Consider the following 23202-nt stretch of genomic DNA (forward strand, 5'->3'; position numbering starts at 1 on the left):
CGTCCGCCCGTCCTGACGTGTGATGTTCAACGTGATCAGGATTATCGGCTGGGAGAACTTGAGTGTCAGCTTGAGCAGGAAATGGAAGAGAAAGCTGCAGATGCAGTTCATCTCCTTCTTTGGCTGTCACATTTCATCAGCCGTGTGCTGGCAAGTCCCACCCCATATTGAACAAATCTTTATTATGTGCGCGGGAAGGGGTGGGCTGGTGGGGGAAGCGGGTGCAATGAAAATGTTTCTGAAAAAATCCATTCTTCAGAGGAATGGGAGATTGTTTGTGTGAGATCTTATAATGGTAATATAATATATAATACAATATATGGTGTATATAAAGCTTTTGTTGTGACCGCTACTGAATTAAAAATTGATTGTCTTGTGATTATGTTTCTTAAATTCCAAGTATAGCTGATACATGCTGTATTTTTTACATAAACTTTTTTTTGATTTAGGAAAGGCTGCAGACAGGATTTGTTTCAGGTTGATGGAGTTAGGCTATAATGGTGGATTCGCTGTTGAATTCTCGACAGTCTGCTCACCGTGTTGTTTCTCAGATGTGAAATAAAGAAATGCCACCCTGGTTTTTCTGTCAACACCACCTGGTGTTTAAATCCACAGGAGGGTTAGCTTTTATGAGCAGCACATGAGCACAATATATTCTGCGTGGAAGGAAAGCACGGTTTGCACTTCCTCATTTATATGCATGATTGTGTTCACAAGATGAGATACCAGTTAGTAGAATATAATGTGCCGCAGCTAATACCTAAATCTGTCCTTCTGTCTGTCTTTCTCTGTTTCTCTCACTTGCTCCATCTCAGATTAAGTGTGACCAGTACTGGCCCAGTCGTGCCACGGAAACCTATGGAATGACCCAAGTAACACTGCTGGACACAATAGAACTGGCCACTTTCTGCGTCCGCACATTCTCCTTGCACAAGGTAGGATGATTTTTCCCGAATAAAATACTGTCTGTAGATCCCATGATGTTAAATGGGAGATTTTCATGTTGTCCGCACGGCCCCATATTGAGAAATGTCTTTATTTGCCTTTAGCATGTCTTGCTCAGATCCACAATCCAATCTTATGTTTTGCTTCATCAACAACACAACACAGTGGTCGATATGTGGCTTAGCAAGAAACCTGCAAGAGAGAAGTCAAGGAAACGCTGCTCAGTTGTTTGATGTCAGGAAACCAACAGCCCATTTTTTTTTATTATTAGAGAATTGTTTTATTCAAAAATACAAAGCCATTTAGACCTTTATCATCTGGCTTATTGCAGTTGACATGATTGACTGTTGACATTTGCATTGATTTGTATTAGGTTTACAAAGCTGGAGTAGTGGGACACACTCCATTAAATTGTTGTTGACTTTGTGTTGTGCGACACCAAGAAAATCAGAAGCTCGCTGATGTAAAATGCCAGTGGGAGGCATGAGAGAAGAGCTCTAAAACTATACTCGGGTAGCTTCTGGTATTTAGTATCACAAACATGTTCAAAAAAATTCAAATAAAACACTCGAGTAACGTGTAATTGTATAGAGCTTTTAACAAGCCAGAAAAAAGCAACAAAAATTATGAAATGAGTTGTGCAGTTTAACCGTTTGATATAAAAATATGTGTAGATCTTGTCGTTATTGTCCTTCCTGTCCATCCCTCAACTCTTCAGTAGATCATCTCTTTATGTGCGTCTGCCAAATTAGAACTCTTAGTTAAATTGAGCAGAAGAGAAACTCAATATACATAATTGGCAGACTGCTTTTCATGACACACACACACAGAGATGAAATATTCATAAAAGGAAGCTTTTTGCTTGTATGTATGCAAGCTCACGTGCACATAAAAAAAAATCCAATACATGTATTTACATACCATGGCACAGATGCATAAATATGATGTCACACAGATATACAACGTGATTAAAGTGCATGTAAATGCAGACACACAGACGCAGCACAGCAGTGTCAGTCACTGAATCACACTCCTCACAGCAAACAGAAGTGATAATATGAGCTGTGAGAGGACGCAGCACATAAACAGCCACGGGATCAATAAGATGTTGCCAGAATTTTCCTGTTAACCTGCTAGCACCACTTTAAAGTCACCCGTGACTTTTTAGTCGATGTGCCAGCAAAGCAAGGAACAACAAAGGAAAGCAGTGATGGTGAAGATACCACAATACCAGCAGCTATGAGGTGCTTGAAAGTGAGCCCGGTTTGACATTCAGGGCCATTTACATTCTGCAGCTCTCAGCCCTCATCAGACGCACTGATATGATTCTTTTTACTATCTCTATCCTCTCCCCTCCTCCTTATGACTGCAGTCTGCGCTCTGATGTCTCACTGAGCTGTTTTCACTTCATATCTCAAAGAAAAATTATTCCGTTGGATTTGTATGAAGTTTGCACCCTGTGTGCTAATGAGTCCTTTCGCCAAAAATGAAGAAGAATCAAATTTCAAGAAAGCAACCGAAACACGCAATAGTCCACACAACCTCCCACAAGCAAAAACAGGCAATGTCCAAAAAGAAAAGAAAAAAACAAAGGGAGGGGGAAGAAGTGGGTCAGTTTACTTTTAATTACCGCACTCATTTATTCATTTATTCAGCAAGGAAAACATTCCCTTCTGCTGGGGAAGCAGAAGCACTGCATTGAAATGCAAACACTACCTCCATTAGAGCTTCTTCTGAGAGGAGAGGAACGACTTATGCAAGGAAACGTTTTTTTCCTTTCTTCCTCCCCTTCCGCCTCAAAACCGTCCTCTGAATCTCAGCTTGTACGGCTGATGCTTTGAGTGCTGTGTATGACTTCAGAGCGGCTGGAGGGAGCAGGGGGGTTTGCTGCATGCGTCTTTAGGACATGGAACAGCAGGAGCGTGTGAACACGAAGATATAAGCACCTGCGCTGTATAGAAATTATCTTTCTATCTGATCAGCTGCAAGTGTTTCTCAAAGCAAAACTACACCCTATCTTTAGCGATACTGCACCAAATCTGCATTTATTTTTAATGCAGAGCAGTGTGACTTCCCGGGTAAGGAGGCTGGAATTATGAGTCACAATAGCCCAGTCACTGCCTAAATCATACTACCACCGTTCAAAAGATTGGGGTCACCAATAAAAAAAAAAATTGTTTTCCATTAAAAGTAACACTTTTGTTCATCAAAAGAGTTGCAAAATGAATAGAACATATAGTCGAGACATTGACAAGATTAGAAATAATGATTTTTATTCAAAATAATAATTTTGCCCTTCAAACTTTGCTTTCGTCAAAGAACCAGCAAAACTGTTTTCAGCTGTGCTAACATAACTGCGCAAGGGTTTTCAAGGGTTTTCTAATGATCCAATAACCTTCTAACGTGATTAGCAAACATAATGTACCATGAGAACACTTGAGAGATGGTTGCTGGAGATGGGGCCTCTATACACCTATGTACGTATTCCATTAAAAATCAGACTTTTTCAGCTAGAATAGTCGTTTACCACATTAACAACGAATAGAGTGCATTTCTGATTCATTAAATGTTATTTTCATTGAAAAAAAAAAAAAAGATTTTCCTTCAGAAATAAGGACATTTCTAAGTGACCCCAAACTGTAGTGTAAATAACTAAGTGCAGTGCTGGAAAGTGATTGTGTCTGTAAATGAGAATAGCAGGTTACCTGCTGTATTCAGTGACACAAATGAGTCCCAACTGTGTCCTATTCATTCCTCTTTCCCTCGATCTCGTTTTCCCCAGAATGGCTCCAGCGAGAAGCGGGAGGTTCGTCAGTTCCAGTTCACGGCGTGGCCTGACCATGGCGTACCAGAGTACCCGACACCTTTCCTGGCCTTCCTCCGTAGAGTGAAGACCTGCAACCCTCCTGATGCTGGACCCATCATAGCCCACTGCAGGTGATTATAAATGTTAAATTTGGAACTGTTTTTGCCCAGTTTCTTGCTCTCACATAATTTTCCCCATGGTAATCCGTTTTTGTTTCAACTCGTGTGTACACACACACTCATGAGCAAACAGAATGGTAGAGGTCTTTTTCTGTGTATCTCCTATTATACATTACATAACACACACACACGATACAAACACATCTCTCTCGCTTTCTCTCACCCAACCTCCATCTTTTTAATTTTTTTGGTCTCCTCTGGTCACATCTTAATTCTCTTTAAAGGCACTCTTCTTTTTTTTCCTTCTTCTGTTCCCTCCACCTGCCTCTTTAACCCCCTTCATAAAATATCTCTCGGTAATCCCTTCCCTTTCTTTCCCCCCGCCGTTTCCCTCTTTGCTCTTCAACGCCTCCTCTTTTTACAAGTGATATTTTCTAAAATGGCTTATTCAAATTGAAACCTTCCATTTTTCCGGGATAAGGAGACACGTGAGCGCAAAGCACTGCAGAATAAAAGCTCACTCTCTCTTCTCTCTGTCCTGTTTCTTTATGCATCTTTCTGTGTTTGTTCTCTATTCTCACTCGAGCGATCAGTATATCTCTCTGTTGTGCTCGCCTACTCAATTATTTAAACCATAATGCCACAACAAATTTACAAGCATTACTGGACATACATAATCAACTTGTGCTTAAATATTTTAGCAGGGGAACTGTGAATTAAATGTAAAGCCCTACAACATAAATTTGATAAGGGCTTAATATTTGGCCAACAATTATTCCTTGCAGCAGCACAATGAAAACAACCTAGAAATAAGAACAATGACGAAAACGCATCATGTTCTTTCTTAATCCTCCTATAGTGCGGGTGTCGGGCGGACGGGCTGCTTCATCGTCATCGATGCCATGCTTGAGCGCATCAAGCACGAGAAGACGGTGGACATTTACGGCCACGTGACGCTGATGCGGTCGCAGCGGAACTACATGGTGCAGACGGAGGACCAGTACAGCTTCATTCACGACGCGTTGCTGGAGGCAGTGGCCTGCGGCAACACTGAGGTCGCGGCTCGGAGCCTCTACTCCTACATCCAGAAGCTGGCCCAGGTGGAGAGTGGCGAGCACGTCACTGGCATGGAGCTGGAGTTTAAGGTAAACAAATATATAAATAAACGGGTACATTGTTATAATTCATATGACAGGGCTTTGGGCAGAGTTTAAGTCCTGCTTCTTCCTTTTGTTAATAAACCCTGACAGTGTGTGACAAAGTGTTTGAAAGGAACTTAGTGTTTGTGTGTTCTTCTGCGGTCTCACGTGTAAATTATAGAACTCACTCGCCTGTGGTACTTTGTAGATGACCCCATTTTGTGTTTTGACTGATAAAGGCATTCATTAAAACTGGAAATGACAGCTCTCCGAAAGCGTACCTGACGGACTGAACTCATCTGAAGCAGCGGATGTTTAAAAACAACATGCTAATTAGATCGGATCAGATTAGATTAACCATAAATAAATAATTAAGGCATAAATGCTAGGTTCTAAGGGTTATTTCACCTCCCGTTAAGCAGCTATAAACCTTTTTTTAAATTAATATGAATTAGCACACTTAATTAATTTGCCTTTAACGTATTTTCTACCGTCATTATCTAGTTGTAGAGTATTTAACGGTGAGATGCGGTAATTACTTCTTTTTTTTTTAATTTGTAATCATGCATTTCATAGCTCTTGACCAGGAAATGTTTCTGGCAACAAACTATGAAGCATAATGAGGGGACAGAGGAAGATGCAAAATAGATGATTATGGAAGGTGGTTGAAGAAAGTGAGATCGGAATGTTATCGGAGTTACGATGTGATTTAAAGAAACTCCTTAGACCTAACCAAACAGACTGAATTTGTATGAGGCAGGAGGCAGCTCAGGTGTCTCTTTCAGTTTGTTGCTCATAAACACATAATGGAAACACTAAATGAACACACAGAGTTCAGCATTTTAGATAAAGGTGTACTACCTTTCAACCCAAGGTAAGTAGAATAAAGATTAAACCTGCCTTTATTAAAAGGCAGCTGTTTGTCTGTTTATATGCTGGATCTAAGATGGACCAAAAAGCAAAGGCTTACTTCAGTAATTTAATCTCTTCCACTTTCACACAATTTATTAAGCCACTAAAATGAAATGCCCACTGCTTTGGTGGAGTTGTTTTTTGAGAATTTGCAAAATCTTCCATGCCGTAAGACAAAGGATGTTTGGCTGCAGCACAGACCTGCAGTGTAGGTTTGAGAGAGAGAGAGAGAGTGAATTGATGATTTTAAGAGAGATTCACGACAGAGCAGACAATCTGATGACGTGTTTACATAGATCTCCATTAAAGATCTCAAGAATCATCAAGTTTCTAAACTTACCTCGGGCCGCTGTGCATCACTATCTGGTGACCTTGGATCGCAGACACGCTCACACTCGTATCATCGGTCATCTTCCCTTCGTCATTCATCAACTCCCAACGAGAAACAATAACTGTGCTGGTGTGTTTGACTCCCCCCCTCCCCCCTCCTCACTGGAGCACAATGGTGATGAAATCACCACGGCCATCTGTAACGGGGATAGTGCTGAGCTGGCGCCAGGAGTCAATCAGGAATTAATAATGTCCACACTACAGTCAGGATAGAGAAGAGAGGTGTCTGTGAAGAGGGGGGAGCTCAGTAATTAATACTTGATGATGACAAATGAAGGTGGATGGCAGGGCAAGTAGAGGGAGGAATGTTTGGCTAATGAACAAAGGAACGACTGTATGCTAACTTGGCACAAAGTAAGTGACTGGACAGAATGCAGCGTGATAGGAATGGTGGTGGGACACCATTGTCTGCAGGTTGGAAACGGTCTCATCGTGAGTTAAGTTGTGACTCGAGGGATTCATACTTGCAGTGTGAACCAAGAAGAACGAGACGGACCTGGAGTCAGACAAGTGTTTTTCTTATTCATGCATGAAACCAACCAACAATAGGGCTGCAACTCATTTTTATAATTGATTATTTTCTCGAGTAATCGTTCAGTCCATAAAATGTTCAGTAGTGTTCTTCAAACCTGGAAATGATTTTCTCAAATGTCGTGTTTTGAACACCAACCAGAATGATTCAGTTTTAATGATTTCTTTGTTACACTGAGCACATTTATGTAGCTGAAGAATCTGAAAAAAACACTCAGACCAATGACTCGATCGTCAAAATAGTTGACGATTAATTCGGTAATCTATTAATTGACAAATGAACAATGAACTAAACATTTGTGACTGGTTTACAGAGTTATAGGATGAATAATTCTTTAGTTTTAGGAAGTTTTCAAGCCATTCTGTTAAATAACAGCCTTAAAAAAACATGATTAATTAAGTCAAATATTATGTGATGCTGACAACACAATGCCTTCTGCGAAAACTATGAATAATGATGTGATTTCAAATATTTGTTTAATGATGTATTGATGCAGTTAGTTTGAAAGTCGAGGCATACAAGATAAACACATTTTTGTTCCTGTGTCTTTCCACTAAGTTGGCATCTCCTGCTGTTAAGCCATTGTTCCTGACTACAGCGCCGTAAATGATAATCTTCGCTGTGGTGGAACACAACTAAAGTATGTGATGCATCTTCCAGCTGAAGAGATAATACGGTTTAATATAAATGGGAAGAAAGTGGCAGCAGGCGTGAGCAGAGATACTGTCGGTGCCTCTGGATGACGGGTTGCTTGGATTTGCTTTGTTCTGTGAACCTTCTGTGGTGTTTGGTGGTGGAGCTCAGGGCCTCTTTAGCAGTGCCAGGCCAGCTCAAGCCTTTCCAGGCACTGTTGTATAACACGGATCAAAGGGAGGACGGTGGCAAGGGAGGAAGAAAGAGGAGGACGATGACACGGGCTTGGTAGGCGCCAAGTAGCCAGAGATTGAGATTAGACTAATGGGGAATAGGAGATCGTGGAGGTGCAAGGTGAAGGGCTTTTGACAACTGTTGAGAGACGAGAAGTTTCAGGAAATAAAACTCTCATTCCCACACAATTCATTCCTTGCGTAATTGGCCGCTCATCTTGCGCTCTCTTGCCTTTCGCGATGTATCAAGTGTCAGTGCATCATGGTTTTCTCAGTCAGAAAGAGTCCTTGATGGTCAGACCTGGGTGTTTTCCATTTGCCGGCAAATGCTAACAAGCAAGCCTACACACACACACACACACACATACAAACGTCTTTGTTGAGGCATTGAAGCCAACAGATTGTAAGACTTGCTGACCCACAAACTCCCACTGACAATGATGAGATGATCCAGCAGTACAGCTTTTCATTTTGATTATTATGCGCTATGTGTGTGTGTGTGTGTGTGTGTGTGTACGTTTGTCTTTCTGAACATCTCTGAGTGAGTCTGTGTTCCATGCACACTGCTATTATCAAAGGCTCTGGTGACCCACTTTTAAGCAAGTTTTCTGTTTTGCTCAGTCGTAATCCAGAAGCTTGTTATCCGGAGTGTGCGGCACATTTTCCATCATTGCTTCTGACCCTGCAGGACCCCACAAGTAGCAAAAAGAGATAAAGTTATTGAGTTAATACCCGATAAATATTCTTGATATGTATTGTCCCTTTGAAGTCTTGGCATCATCGCTAAACCTGTGTGAAAGATCAGATAAGATTGGGTGCACTTTATTACTTTCTGTCACTGACAGTCTCCTCTCTTAATCTATCTATCTATCTTGCACCCGCCCTGCCTCCCTCCTCCTTTCCTCTTTTGGTCATCCTCTTCTGTTTTCTCATTGTTTCTCCTCATTTTCATTCCTGTTTGGAACTACCATCGTCAATTCCTTTCTTGTTCCCCTCACCTATGTACTTGGTGCTTGTCTTCTTGTCATCTTTCTTTATCCTCCTTTTATTTCAAAACTTTAGTTTGTAAAAAAAAAAAGAAAAAAAAATCCCTTTTCTGTGCCATTCTTCCCCTCCCTCCTACCTTGCATCCATTAATCTCTCTGCCTTTCCCCCCCTCAGCGTTTGGCCAACTCCAAAGCCCACACGTCACGCTTCATCAGTGCCAACCTTCCCTGCAACAAGTTCAAGAATCGGCTGGTCAACATCATGCCCTACGAGACCACGCGTGTCTGCCTGCAGCCAATCAGAGGCCTGGAAGGATCTGACTACATCAATTCGAGTTTCATTGATGGATACAGGTAAGAAGAATACACCAACACAAGGTGATTTTTGCTGTTTGCTTTTTATGTAAAAGTGATTCACACTCCAACTGCTATACATTTTCAAATTTAGAACTGTGGTTGAACTTCTAGCTCCTGAGCGTGGCAATGGAACGCTTCTCATTCTCTCTTTTTAAAATGGGAAACAGCTTTGTGGGAGGAGGGAATGGGAGAGCGACTTTCAGCACGTCTGCAAACTTTTAACGTTTTTTTTTTTGGCATCGGTGGTGTTAAAATGGTTTTGTTTAATCATGCAAGCCAAACAGGGTTTTTGATGTGATTCCACTGTGTATGCAGGCAACAGAAAGCCTACATCGCCACACAGGGACCTCTGGCAGAGACCACAGAAGACTTCTGGAGAATGCTCTGGGAGAACAACTCGACCATTGTAGTCATGTTGACCAAACTGAGAGAGATGGGACGGGTAAGACTTAAACACATACATAAAGATACAAAGGAAGTCAAAATAAAATGATTGGAATTGGTGAGTAAATGATTAATAAAGTAGTAATTCCACATTATATCTCCTTCTTTTGCTCAAACAGGAAAAATGTCACCAGTATTGGCCTGCGGAGCGGTCTGCCAGGTATCAGTACTTTGTAGTGGATCCCATGGCAGAGTACAACATGCCCCAGTACATCCTCCGAGAGTTCAAGGTTACAGATGCCAGGGTAAGAGATATTTTGAGATGCCTGCTGCGAGTGTTTTATTGCCACCTTTTGGCTGTCTGGTACCGGTAAACAGTAATGAAATTTAAAAATTGTTATCTGCACTGTTTTGACTTCAGTCCGTCAGATTCTAAATATAAAAGAGTGATTTTACAGATTCCCAGAATCCCAGGATTTCTGTTTTTGCCCAATTAGGCTTGAACAATTTTTAAGTAGCAGCAGAAACAGCGCAGGGAAAACACTCAAAACTTAAAAACTGCATCCTTCTTTTTGCCAGACAGGCGAACATATTCAACCAATTCCCCAGACGGTGTGGCAGCCCGTGAGCAAGTTACACTGTTGATATGAAAGAAAAACAACTTCCACAGAAATATATATATACACACATACTCGTATCAAAACACAAGACACACACAATCCACTCTATGGAAGTCGGATATAAAGCTATAATGACATCATCCAACACATACAAACACACATTCATAACCTAGTGCATTATGAGCAAAAAGTCTTTCTGAAAGACTATTTGCATGCGAAGAGACACATTTCTCCCTTTTTACATCGGTTTTTAATGCTGTAACACACAAGGACAAATAATAATCTTGCATGTTTGGCCAGTGCACTGTGCGGAAACTGACTCATCAAGGCACACGATTGTGGCAAGCAGACTGATCGTCGGATCATATCAGTGCCAAGAAAGCGAAGCGGAGAGACAATAATAACACAGTATACACACCATGAAAACGCTGCGTGCTTAATGAGTAAAAGTAGAAGTCTAGTAATAGCTTTTCCACTCTACACTTCGAGCACGACTCAGATCGACTCTACTATGAGGGCAACGTTCAACACAGGATTAATCCTGAAAACATGCGTTTATCTTCAACATTTAGCAAGGGCAGCCGTAAAATCTCAATATTTAACAGTGGAGTCTCGGTCAAAACCATGAACCGAATCACGACCCATTCAGTCGTTCTTTATTTTAGTGATTGTGTCAAACGGAGTCTGTGCTTCGTTCTTGCAAGACGTACTGTCCTAATCTTTTAAATTAGCTGATTCCAATGATTCAGTACACCGAAAACACTGTGCTTGTGTCACATATGAAATGTTGTCACAGCAGTTTCGTGCAGCCATGCTATGACGACCCCCGTCCACATTGAGGAGGTACTATAGTAATGGAAAACGAGGTTCCTGATACCAAACCAAGTTGTGCCAAGCCGAGTCATGTCAATGTTTATATTAGTATATGCATGTGTGTATAGATGTGTAGGTTTTAAACCCATTTTGCGGCTGATGTATGCATGTGAGGGGATGTGTAAACTAGGTTTTACCCCACGTGTCACACAGTCGACTCGATGTATATGCATGTTGTGTTGCGCGCACTTGCATTCATTCATGCATGTGTGCGTGTCGCCTGACTCTGCACAGTTATAGCACAGACTCCACGCCTCAACACTCGCATCTATTGAGCCAGTCACGTATTTAATCACACAATTTGACACGCTGCGTGGGCCCTCAGGTTGTGTGTTAAATTTTCCTTCTCTTCCCTTTTTCTTTTTTTTCCTTCTTTCCCTCTTTCTCTAGTGTGCCTGGTTTATTGTTTTGTTGCCTTTGCCCCTCTTTCATTTTTAATCTCCCTGCTGAGGCGCAATGTTTTTCAGATGAAAAACAAAGGCAAAGAAAGAAAGAAAATATGCAAAGCGTTACGAAGTAAGGGAAGAGACGTGATATGTTGTACAAAAAGAGCTTAATTTACTGCAATCCAAATCACTGTATTTGTCAAATAAAATAAAAGTGCAAGAATACGTCTTGGCTGCAGCGATGCAGATTCATATCATCGACAGATTATACTCAGTATATATATAAAAAATATAATAGCGCCATGCTGTAACATTCAGTCTTTAGTCACTATCTGCATTTGGCCTGTTAGCGGTAGAAGGGGGGATGGTTAGCTCATGGCAATGAATGAACGTTAATGTAGCGCTGCCACCATGACAACCCAGCCTTCATCCATGATGGATACAGACCCGTAGGTGTTTGTTTACATGAATACAAATACTACTACCTGTCTCAGTATGATGAGTGTTATTTTTGATAAGCCACAACAGAGACGATGCCTGAAGTATGTTTTCAGTTTTAATACGTTATACAGTATAATTGATGCATTACCATTACCACTGCCCTATTAAAGGAGTGAGGACATTACGTGTATTTATCACTAATTACCAAATGTGTGAGGACCGGCCACAATGGAACAATATTAGCGGTGTTTACTCAGTCGCAGTGGGCAGTCTGTGATAATCAGTAGCATGATTAATTCTTAAGTGCAGAATAGCTCTTCCATTTGCTCGACGTTTGAAATAATCCAATTGCAGAGACAAACTAGAATTAGGAACGGTTGCTTGCATCTAGCCCTTTATACAATGCACAGTTTCCAGTCATTCTTAACCAGTCACTTTGTACATATTTTTTATTTTTTTTCCAAATCATTATCAGCTACTCCCTACTCACAAGTAACTTACCAACCAAGTCGTCATTTAATTGTGCCTGTGCTGTATGATGAAATGGGAAGTGAATGTGTAAGAATGACACTTTGGTGTCTTAACTGAAGTCTGAGATGAGAGTCATCTGGAGAAATGAACACCTGGCTCTCTTCATTACTGTTGGTATTGAGCGGACAGCCAGTCTCAAAATGCAGAAATGCTCCTCATGGCTCACTTTCATGAGAAATGTGCTCTCAAACGAGACATAAGCGTCGACAGTGCCGTTTTTTTTTTTTGCACTCGGAAAATCCACTCATACACCCCCGACCTGCTGTGATTCCACCCAGTTGTGGAAAAAATGTGGAAGCAAGTTCAGTAATCTTAAAGCTCCCACCTCTTCTACAAGATTATGAGAATCAATGTGAAATTAAATTGTTACTGACATTTTGTGTAGCAGGCATTTCAAAGTGTGAGAGGTTTTCCTTTGAGTTTGTGTCGTCTTATCCTGCCTCCTGCTTCATGTGTCCTCCGTTCTCACTTCTTCGCCTCCCTTGCGCTGCTCATCCATCAGGTCGCGTTATTGATCGCGTGGCAGGATTATCCTATTCAACATGGTGTCCTGGAGAAGACGCTTTTCATGGCAGATACACTATTGATTAGGTTTAAGTAGGACCTGCCCATGCCACGCACACACACACAAACAAGCGCGCACACACTAAATAAATGACAGGATTGAAAATAGAGACACTCGGTAGAGGATTGGGGTGTGAGAGTGAAGGACACACTGTCCTTCAGTGGGGACATGTGTTATATTAGTCTGTGTATCTATCCTATTGACATCGGGCAGACAAAGCACCAGCAGGTTGATGAACAATTAATAATGTTTTAGTCCCTTAAAGATCTTATTTATGTTGCTTTGTTAACAGTGTGGACAGCTTTGGTGGAAGTGAAACCCCAAACAGACAGATGATGCTTTGTTTTGCTCATAGTTTTCCACCTCTTAACCAAGCTACTGTCTCTATCCTTTGTTCTCAACATCTTCGCCTCTGTGTTTGCAGGACGGCCAGTCCAGGACAGTAAGGCAGTTCCAGTTTACTGACTGGCCAGAGCAAGGCGTGCCCAAATCTGGAGAGGGATTCATTGATTTTATTGGCCAGGTCCATAAAACCAAGGAGCAGTTTGGACAAGATGGACCAATCTCTGTTCACTGCAGGTAAGGCATCCTAATGTCATTTTGCACCATGTTTTCTTTGCTGCAATTAAATAACCAAGGTCCAAAATCCACCTAAACACATCACGTACGCGTATTTTAATAAACGACGCCTTGAACGAGAGGGACGTGATGTATTAAAAGTGACTGCCTGGTGTTTCACCCCAAACTGCACTCTAAAGACACACTTTCCTTCTGAAAGAGATATAAGGCTTTAAGTGTCAAGATGAGATTATATCTCCTCTAAGGTGGTTATTGTTTTGAGGCACAGCTCCTCCTGTGGTGCATCTCTAACAGCATTATCAGAAATGATCCCTCCTCTCCTTTTTGCCACCGAGGCACACTCCCTCTGTATCTCCACAGACCCATCTCCTTCATAATTGATAAAGCTGAGATGCAGCTTGGCATTTGCAGAGAGGAGGCACATGAACTGATACAGTCATTCTTTTTGATTTTTATGATCGCTCTGTGATGCATTTTTATCACCGTGGGTGTAGCTTCCAAGGTAACCTTCATTAACTCGACATGCTGGACTCAAGTAGAAACTGATATTTGGCAGTGGTAGCCACTAAAGACCTTGGGTAATTATTCATGGACAGACCTTGAGTGAGATCCATCTGAATGAGTTGTTACCTTTTGTAGCCACACAGTGGACATCATTCATGGCTCCGTTGTTTCAGCTGCACATCCAAAAAAAAAAAAAGAAGACACTTACCTGTATGTGATCCCGCATATATCATTATCATGGTTTGATTAGCACTGAGGAAAAACCTCTAAAAATGCGATTGCACCTTTGAGCGTGACTGTGTTAACAAGCAAAAGGTGCTCACACAGTGAATAATTTACTGTGTCTCACAAACATGTTTTTCCTTTAACAACAAAGCCACTTTTCCCCCCACATTTCTATCCCATAGGCGCCATTACATCATCAAACATGACACCACCTCTCCTGTATTAAAGAGCAATGATGTCACCAGCCATCAAATGGCCCTCTGGGAGTTTAAAGACGTGTCGGGGAAGCTCCAATAAGATTGAGTTATTCCTCCTTTCTATGAGGCCATTATTCGAGGTCAAGAGATGTGACTTAAAGTGAAGAATAGCCTGGCATCACCAGACCAACTGGCATTAGCAAATTGTTCTTTAACCTCACCACTCATTTTTGGGTTTTTATCAGTGGTCACATGCCAAAATACCCCTGTTATACATGTTTCGCTGCTCCAACACACCTGATTCAAATGGTCAGCTCTTCATCAAGCTCTGCAAAGGCCTGATAATGACACATTCATTCGAATTTGAAGGTGTTTTGGAGCAGGGCAGCATCTAAAACATGCAGGGCAGTGGGACTGAGAAATACTGGGATAGATCTTCACCAAGTCAGAGCAACGGAATATGATGTGTGACACATCAATAGACACCGTAAATGCTAAATGCAAATGTTTGTTCATTGGAGAAATACACTACCACTGCCATGCTGTTGTCATACCTGACCCAGTTTAGAGTAATGGTTGAACCTGGTGCAACTTGTCTCAGAAGGAAGAGGAAACCAAATCAGTGAGAGTGAAAAAAACAGGAGGGAGACAGTCAGGATGATTTTTACAATCTTTTTTTTTTTTTTTACAAAATTGGCATCAGCCAATTATTATTTAACCACTTGGCTGATGAATTCACTTATGTAAGTGTACACATTTTGTTCTCAAAATTACTATGTGGGCAGTCAATAGCCAAGCAGAAAGGGAACTTGGCCTTGTCTTGTTGCTGGTTCCAGTCCCCGCCAGGTCAAGGGCTGTGGTACCCCTGAGCAAGGTACCCAATCCCCATTTCTCAATGTTAATTGGACCCTCTAAATTGACCCCAGCCACAGTGGGCCACCTTGTACCAGTCCCATGCACGGATAAATGAGAAGGTTGCCTCAGGAACCAGGTGTGAAATCTCAACCAAATCAAATTTGCAATTCATCCTCTGTGGTGACCCCTGGAGAGGGACAAGTCTAAGAACAAAACTAAAAAAAAACTTTTTGATTACCATGTGATGTAATCATGCCAAAAGAAGGCATATTGGTAGAAGCTGATCGTAAGATAAACCTACTTTATTTTGTTAGGTGGTTGGGAAAAGAAAAAAGAAAATCGGCCAAACGTATCTGCCAACAATAATCAGCGTCATATTTCTGCCATTTGCTGCCCTGATTTCTTAACATCGGCATTGGCCATAGATGAATCCATATTGGGCGCCCTCCATTTCTTATTAGTCTGGTTTAGCAGTCCTGAAATAATGAACAAAAGGGGGCATTAAAACAATAAATCAAAATGACATTCAGATTCATTAAAATTCATTAGCCAAAAACATAGGTTGATCTTTAAAATTGATCACTAAAACCTGTGTTAGAAAGTCATCTGTCATTTTCAATGGTTTACTTTTTATGTTGGTTTCAATTTGTCTGTAACTGCAGAATCCGAGTCACCTCCCACTCCTCCCTCTCCTCCTCCTTCTCGTTCTTCCTTCCTCCTCCAGACTTTGTCATCTACGAGTTGAGAGCTTATGTCTTCCTTTTCTCTTACTCTTTCGTCTTCTGTCAAGCCTTTCCCATCTGTCATCCATCTGTCTATTTCATAAACCTTTCTCTCTCTCTCTCTCTCTCTCTCTCTCTCCACTTCTGCCTCTTTTCCTCTACAGCTTTTTATCCATCATCCTCTCAGCCCTCTTTTCTTCTATGCCCACCCTCTTTTCTTCCTCCTCCTCCTCCACTCTCCACCTCAGCCACTATCTAATAGACCCACATGTTTTATGTCATTAATTGCCTGATTACGTCCTGTGAATGGGGACACCAAATCCTCTCAGTCGGCAGCAGCAGCCCGGCAAGCCTTCAGACTTGGAGAGTCTATCTTCTTGCAGAGAGAGAGAGAGAGAGAAAGAAAGAAAATACAGATAGAGAGAGCTGGGAGCTCTGAGGGAGTTTAAGTGACAAGCTGTGACCGACTCTCAGGAAGAGGCTTTGGGTGGGCTGAGAGATACGGCTACATGGGGGGGGGGGGGTTGATTGTGGGTGGTCTTGTGGGTGTTCAGAATGTGTATCTGGGTTGATTGTATGTTCTGCATGATTAGACTCACCAACATTGTATTTGATGTCATTTAATTTATTTTCCAGCGATAAAGGAAATCTTTTGTCCTCCACACACACTCTCACACTTGTAGGCACGCTCGCGCGTGAACTCAACAGTCTCGGCGAGCAGCCATCACTTTCACTCTTCATTCAGCACAGCGTCAGAGGCTGCAAGAAGCCTAAATAAATCTGTTGTCATATCAATTATTGTTCCATTGCTGAAGTGGAAATCATTTCCCAGCAAAGCAGCTTAGGAAGGCAGCTCTCAAGTATTTCAGGATCAAAGTTAAGACTCAGACTATTTCTGGTGAGTAGCAGCAGGCTGAGTTTTTTTTTTTTTTTTTTTAAACACATGGGAGGTGGGGCTTAATGAAACAAAATGTTTGCTTGGGTGTTTGTGTGCACAATATGTAGAGTGTCTGTGTGTGAGAATGTGGGTGCATTTTAAAGTGGATTCACAGAGTTTTCACATGCAGACTCTGTCCACACCATTGTAACCAGTTTCTATTCACATTTTAAACCGATTCAGTCTTCTTTCTGCCTGTGTGGGAAGTTGCTGGTTGGTGACTGGTGAGAAAAACAGAACAATATTGGTGGTGGGAGACACTATATAGACATTGTATACCAACGAGACATGCTCAATTTAGGATTCTGTCTTTCTAGTGCTGGCGTCGGCAGGACTGGAGTCTTCATCACCCTCAGTATCGTCCTGGAGAGAATGCGCTATGAAGGTGTGGTTGATATCTTCCAGACTGTGAAGATGCTCCGAACACAGAGGCCAGCCATGGTCCAGACAGAGGTCAGAAGTCACACAGACACAAAATCACTTCTATATTAAGTTACATTTGTGTAGTGAATGTTGTACCTAGCAGTTAGATCTTTGCATCTGTGAATATCATTTGATCTGAGGTACTGTCATTTGTTTTTTAATAAATTCCACAAACTCTTTAAACGGAGAGTCATTCTAACACATTTTTGTCCATTCTCTCCCCTGCAGGATGAGTACCAATTTTGCTATCACGCGGCTCTGGAGTATTTAGGAAGCTTTGATCACTATGCAACGTAAAAAGCCATCTCTTATCCCCAGAATCTCGTCGCCCCCCCGTTTCCCCCCCTGTTCCCCCCACCCCCTGCCAACAGTCTCCTGAGCCATAGTAACTTTTGCAATTTGAAAAACGACGACGACGACAGCAGACAATGATAACACCACTGCTCATTCCCTCACCAACCGGATCCGATCGTACACCACGCCCCAAATATATAGGATAGATTTTAATTCCAATTCGATACAAAAAAAAAGACCCTTCATGAGGAAACGAGGAAAATTTCCCATCATCAAGAAAAAGAACGTCCTCATCAGGAGAGGAACCAGAAGCTGTGGCTCAAGCTGTGGGGCGGGAACCGATCAAAGTGTCAGACTGCTTACCTTACCTCAAGTGTTTCAATGTGGAGGACACTGTAAACATTCGTGGACATTTCTCTTCTTCAAAAATATCTAAGTGATACAATGGTAACAAGCAACAGATGATGAAGGAGAAGGCAATGGGGGAAAAAAAACCAATGAGAGGCAAATGGATGCAGCCAAGATGGGGTGACTTTCTCGTGTATTTTTTTTTTTTTTATATAAGACTGGATGTAAAAGGAGTTCAAAGTATTTCTACCAACATATTTTGTGACTGATACCCAGAGAAATTACCAAATGATGGTTTGCTTGGTGAACACAAACGCCTCTCCCCAAACTCTGGTCACCCAAAATCAAGGACAGGACAAGAAAAAAACAAAACAAAACTAGCTTGAGAATGCTCCCATCTGGCATCGACTAAATCTGAAAGTTTTATACTGTTCCACTAATGATATGCGTAGCACGTGTGGAAAGAGACTCAACTACTGAAAGTCTACATCACATAGCCATCTGTTCCCAAGCAGCAAGACGTCTGGAGGAGGCACTCTTAGTAGTTGCTGGGAAGGAAGCGGCAACACATATCTTAAGATTAGTTATTGCCATGAATTGTGAACGGAATTGTGAGCAGAATCAGTATCTCAAGCTACAAAGGAAGCCACAGCGATGTTGTACCATAGTGAAACATTATGTACGAGTAAAACTCACCAGAGAATTTGGGAGAAAAATCTGGCCTTTTGCAAGAAGTTGTGATCGAGTCATCGTGTAAGAAATGGCAACCGTGTCCCATGATTTTTTTTTTTTTTTTTCTCTCTGGCACCATTGCATCATGGGGCTTAAACAACCACCGTAATGAGTGAGAGAAAACCTGGTGGACGAAAAGCCTTGGAAGAAATGGAACAACCAAACAAGGATTGCTGAATACTCGGAGCCTTCCTTGTGTACAGTGACCAATGCTCATCATTGTTCAGAACTTTTTTGTCCCATGAGGAATTCTTTTGTTTTCTTTACTGTCAAAAACCAAACATGCTGCTTCTCTTGTGTATGCTGTACATGTGACTCTCGAGGGTGAGGAAAATGACGGAAGGAAAAAAGACGCCAGCTCTGCTAAACCCTGCTCACCACCAGATGGACATGACTACAAATGCATCAAATCATGCCATCATTGTCCACCGGTCTTTTCCAACCCTCCTTTTTTTCTTTTTTTTTCCAGCCTCCTCTATAATCATCTATTTCATTGTAAAAGACACTGAAGAGTGGCAAAAGCCTGTTGCAGTTACAAAGCTTTACATTTCATGTGATTAAGAAAATTGGCCTTTAGTTCTAACGTATTTGTTTGGTAACAGTTGGAGAAACAAAGTAGATGCTTTAGTTTTTGTCCTCTGTTTTTTAGGTTGATGTCTCTGTGGGTGACACAGTCATACCAGGCAGCCATGTTGGATCTCAATGCCATGATGTGATAATGAAACTCTTTGGTACAGATTACTTTTACTTGCACATCCCTAAGTAAAAAAAAAAACATAACAAACTTGAAACAAATACTCCCCCCCCCCAAACAACTGCAGGTTGACGCACTACAGGATATGTCTGAATTTAAAAAGAAAAAAAAAAAAAGTTTTTATTTTGGAATCAGTGCTTTGGTTTAAAGACGTGTGCGGATTCTGTGAAAGGTTTCCAGTGGGTTTGCACAAAAACCAGAGCAATGGACAGAACTGTGTGTAATCTTTTCTTATTTCCAAAAAAGCCTTATTGTTACTGTAACATTATTAAACATTAATGTTGTATTATGACAACTTAATTTACATTACATAATTGACCTTTTATTTTCTTTTTCATTTAGTTTTTTAACAGAGACGTTATATCGCATTTTTTTAAAATTTAGCAGGAAAAGAGAAATGCTTATTTGTTCATATTACGTTAAAAGACATTCTATTTTTTCACTGTAGAAATGTTAAGTATAACGTGTCTGCGTGTGTCCGTGTGCACATATATGTACTGTATGTATGCATCGCCGTATGCATAGATATATAAATGTGCACTCACACATGCATATATATTTAAAAGCAGAATATAAAATATATCCAAACACTTAGTATAATTCAAGTTTTATCCTCATCATCTTTCTTTTTATACCAGCCAGTGCTCATGTTTAAAAATAGAATGTTTTTTTTTTTGTTATTTTCTTTAGTTTGTGAGTTTATTTTTTGTAATCCTCGTTATAAACCTTGTAAATTTCTTCTACCCTCAGGTAGATCTCATGTGCCGATGAGGAGATGACATTTTTAAACCTTGTTGAGATTCTTTATTATCATTAGCTTGTAGGCATTAGTATTGTTTTTTTGACTTTTCATAAACTGATCTCCAGCAGTTATACATTATCAGTCATACATTTCATAACTGACCATTTTTTTAACCGTACTGCACCTTGAGTGATCACATGCAGACTATGACCCTCGCAGCTTTTAAAGAAACTCTTAGGTTCTTTTATATTTTTGTTTACTTTATTCGTTTCAGACATAATGTGGTCATTCATTCATTCATTTTGTTCAATGTACACTATGATCTAGAACATACCTGTAAATAAACAAATATATAGATTATATGTATTTGTATCATTTGACCCTCAAGATCTTGTACTTGTAGTGGGTAAAGATCTACAAAGATTGAGGTTCTGCTCCGATCTGACCTCCTGATGTTTGTAAAGCCCTGTTTTTTCCTCCTCCTTTCTCCAGCCCTGTTCCCTGGATTTTTACATTTACCATTGGCTTGTATTACTGCCTTTAATTTAACTTATTTGCAGTTAAACTAGGAGACACCTATAGCCTCCGTACAGGCTTCGAATCAGTGATCTGCTGAGACATCAGTCGACCAACTAATAATTTTTTGTTGCTAATCAAACATCAATTGAAGGTTCTGTTGAGTTCTCAGTCTCAGTGGGGACAGTAACGTTTTCCTGCCCTGGCATTGGCATGAGTCTATATATATATACAATATAGATATATAAATATAGACTTAAGTTTTCTGCACAACGGGACTAATGTAATCAGACTGGTCTAAAAGGCGGTTGTGTTTCAAAAATGACACTTCCAAATTCCTTTAAAAATAACTACAAGGGTGTGTAATCCCCCCACTACTGTGAGAAACAACAGCACCCATGGGTGTTCCCTGAAAAACCCTTATAGATGCCCAGCTGCTCAACTGCCTAATATGCCAAGGTGTTATCCATGAATATATCAATGGCTGATGGACAAATGCAGTTATGCTAAAAGCCAGAAGTAGCTCATTTGCAGTTGTATAGACTCATACTCTGTGTTTTTGTTCAACCATGTTTCATTTTTGGGATGCAGAAAGAAATGGGGACTCAATGAAATACAGTAGTGTGGTGCAACCAAGGAAAGACCGATACAACCAAAAAAAAAAAAAACTACGACAAAAAAAAAAACACACAACAAAAACTTGCTGCAGAATCACATTTTCAGCACATCACTTCTGAACAGTGGGGAACTGTTTCAGAATGAACTGAAATCCTGAACCAAGGACTTCTGGAACTCAATTCTGAAAGACTGTTGACCCACAGCCAAAACTGAAACCAAGGAAGTCTTTGGAAGCTTGTGCAATGTGTTACTCTTTTGACTTCATGTAAAGATGTTATAATTTTGAAAACAGCAGCCAATTTTACTGGAATATGATGCCGAATATTCGGGGGGTGGGGAGGGGTGGGACTAACAAAAAAAAAACATCGCTAACAAAAAAATGATGGGGGGAAAAAAAAGAAAAACATATACAGTACATACATACAAAATGAAAAAGAATCCAAACTCAGCAAAACAGTTTTTCCTTTGTATGAGGGCCAAGCGATATCACTTTCAAACTGGTCATTCTAAACTGAAACAATAATTGGTTTAAAGCCACTGTGTATGTAGATATGTTGACTTTGTATTAAAGAAATGTTGTCTGAAAGTCATTTTGCCTGTGATTCTTGCTGCTGGCGAGAGTTCTCAAGGTGTGATCATTCAGAGGCGCCGCTCGTGTGTCTCAAGAGCCTGAAGCGCACTAATGGTGCACTCCTTTTGTTGATGGATGCCTTGATTACCCTCACCGTTTATTTATCCACCGACCTCCTAACAAACACATCCCAGTGTGTCCTTAAGCCCTCCTTGAGCTTGATAAATGCCACCCACGTGTCCGCATTGGTGGAGAGGCAAACCTTCACCTGGTGGCATTTGCTCTCTTGTCTATCATCCTCAACCAGTGCTGCCTAGACAACTTATAATTTAAAACTTAAATGCTTGCTGTATTTGTCTTGCAGGTATACCAGGAAGAAAGGAGATTTTCTTGTCCCTGAAAAGCCTATATGAGGAAATCTAGTAGGTCAGCGGCTGTGAAAGGGGTGATATTATGCAAAATCAACTCTTTAATCATTTAAAGAATGATTAAATCTTGAATCTTAAATCCTTATATCTGGGACTCTTGGAGGTCCTATCAGTCGGAAAAGTGTGAAAAAAGATGACTCACTCATGTTTTTGTGGTCCTCCTCAGTCTAAGTACAGGAGATAATACATGCAATGTTGACTTCCGCACTCATAGGGATGATACAATGCGCTAAATTCCTGGAATTGTTGTCTCACGGAGCTTCCCTTTGTCCATAAAACACACAAGAGTGTTGGCGAGGGCCACGTATCCGAAAACCAGAAGTCCACGAAGTCTGCAAAAAGTTCTATTCTTGGCTCCACAGTGCAGCACAGAGTCCTACACAAACTTCCAGCCTCAGATGATTTATCTGTCCAGTGGATACATGTTATATATGATATATACGGCAATGTGCCTGCTAGAGCCTGCAAATGATCACTTTTCCAAATGCTAACTGCTGTTAGCTCCCAGTAGCCTCTGTGGCTGATGTCATTTCCTGTCCCTTATCTTTTGTTTTACTTTTTTTTTAAGTTGGACCTAAAGAGATACTACTAAACAGAGCATTTTGAACAGGGCTGTTTTAACAGGGTGATTGAACTGCTGTGGTGCTTCATCCTTATGGTATTTTGACCAAATCATGTCACAGACATGTTCATTAGGACACCAGGGAACTAGGTTAACTTGGAGAAATAGGGTATAATATGACTCCTTTAATGTCACGTTATACAACAATTAAGACAAAGCAGAAGACTGTAAAATGAATTGGTTTTATTGTGGTTGTGGTGTAGTTACAGGCTGTAACATAAAGCAGTATTTTTTTATTTATCAAATTTAAGATTTTAAGATCAACCTTGGCTTCAAGCTGCAG

General features: G+C 40.9%; 1 protein-coding gene across 1 annotated transcript in view; it reads left to right on the forward strand.

The window, feature by feature from the left end:
* ptprsa (protein tyrosine phosphatase receptor type Sa) overlaps nucleotides 1-17650 on the forward strand; it is a 115666-nt gene extending 98016 nt beyond the window's left edge. Inside the window, exons 27-35 of the mRNA XM_083888060.1 lie at nucleotides 816-935; nucleotides 3728-3882; nucleotides 4730-5015; nucleotides 8871-9049; nucleotides 9368-9494; nucleotides 9616-9741; nucleotides 13277-13431; nucleotides 17189-17324; nucleotides 17523-17650. Of these exons, the coding sequence (XP_083744186.1) occupies nucleotides 816-935; nucleotides 3728-3882; nucleotides 4730-5015; nucleotides 8871-9049; nucleotides 9368-9494; nucleotides 9616-9741; nucleotides 13277-13431; nucleotides 17189-17324; nucleotides 17523-17591 (1353 nt within the window). The 3' untranslated portion in view covers nucleotides 17592-17650. The remainder of the gene's footprint in view (nucleotides 1-815; nucleotides 936-3727; nucleotides 3883-4729; nucleotides 5016-8870; nucleotides 9050-9367; nucleotides 9495-9615; nucleotides 9742-13276; nucleotides 13432-17188; nucleotides 17325-17522) is intronic.
* The last annotated feature ends 5552 nt before the right edge of the window (nucleotides 17651-23202 follow it).

The sequence above is a fragment of the Microchirus variegatus genome (genome assembly GCF_963457635.1).
Source record: "Microchirus variegatus genome assembly, chromosome: 4".
In the NCBI taxonomy this organism is placed as follows: Eukaryota; Metazoa; Chordata; class Actinopteri; order Pleuronectiformes; family Soleidae; genus Microchirus; species Microchirus variegatus.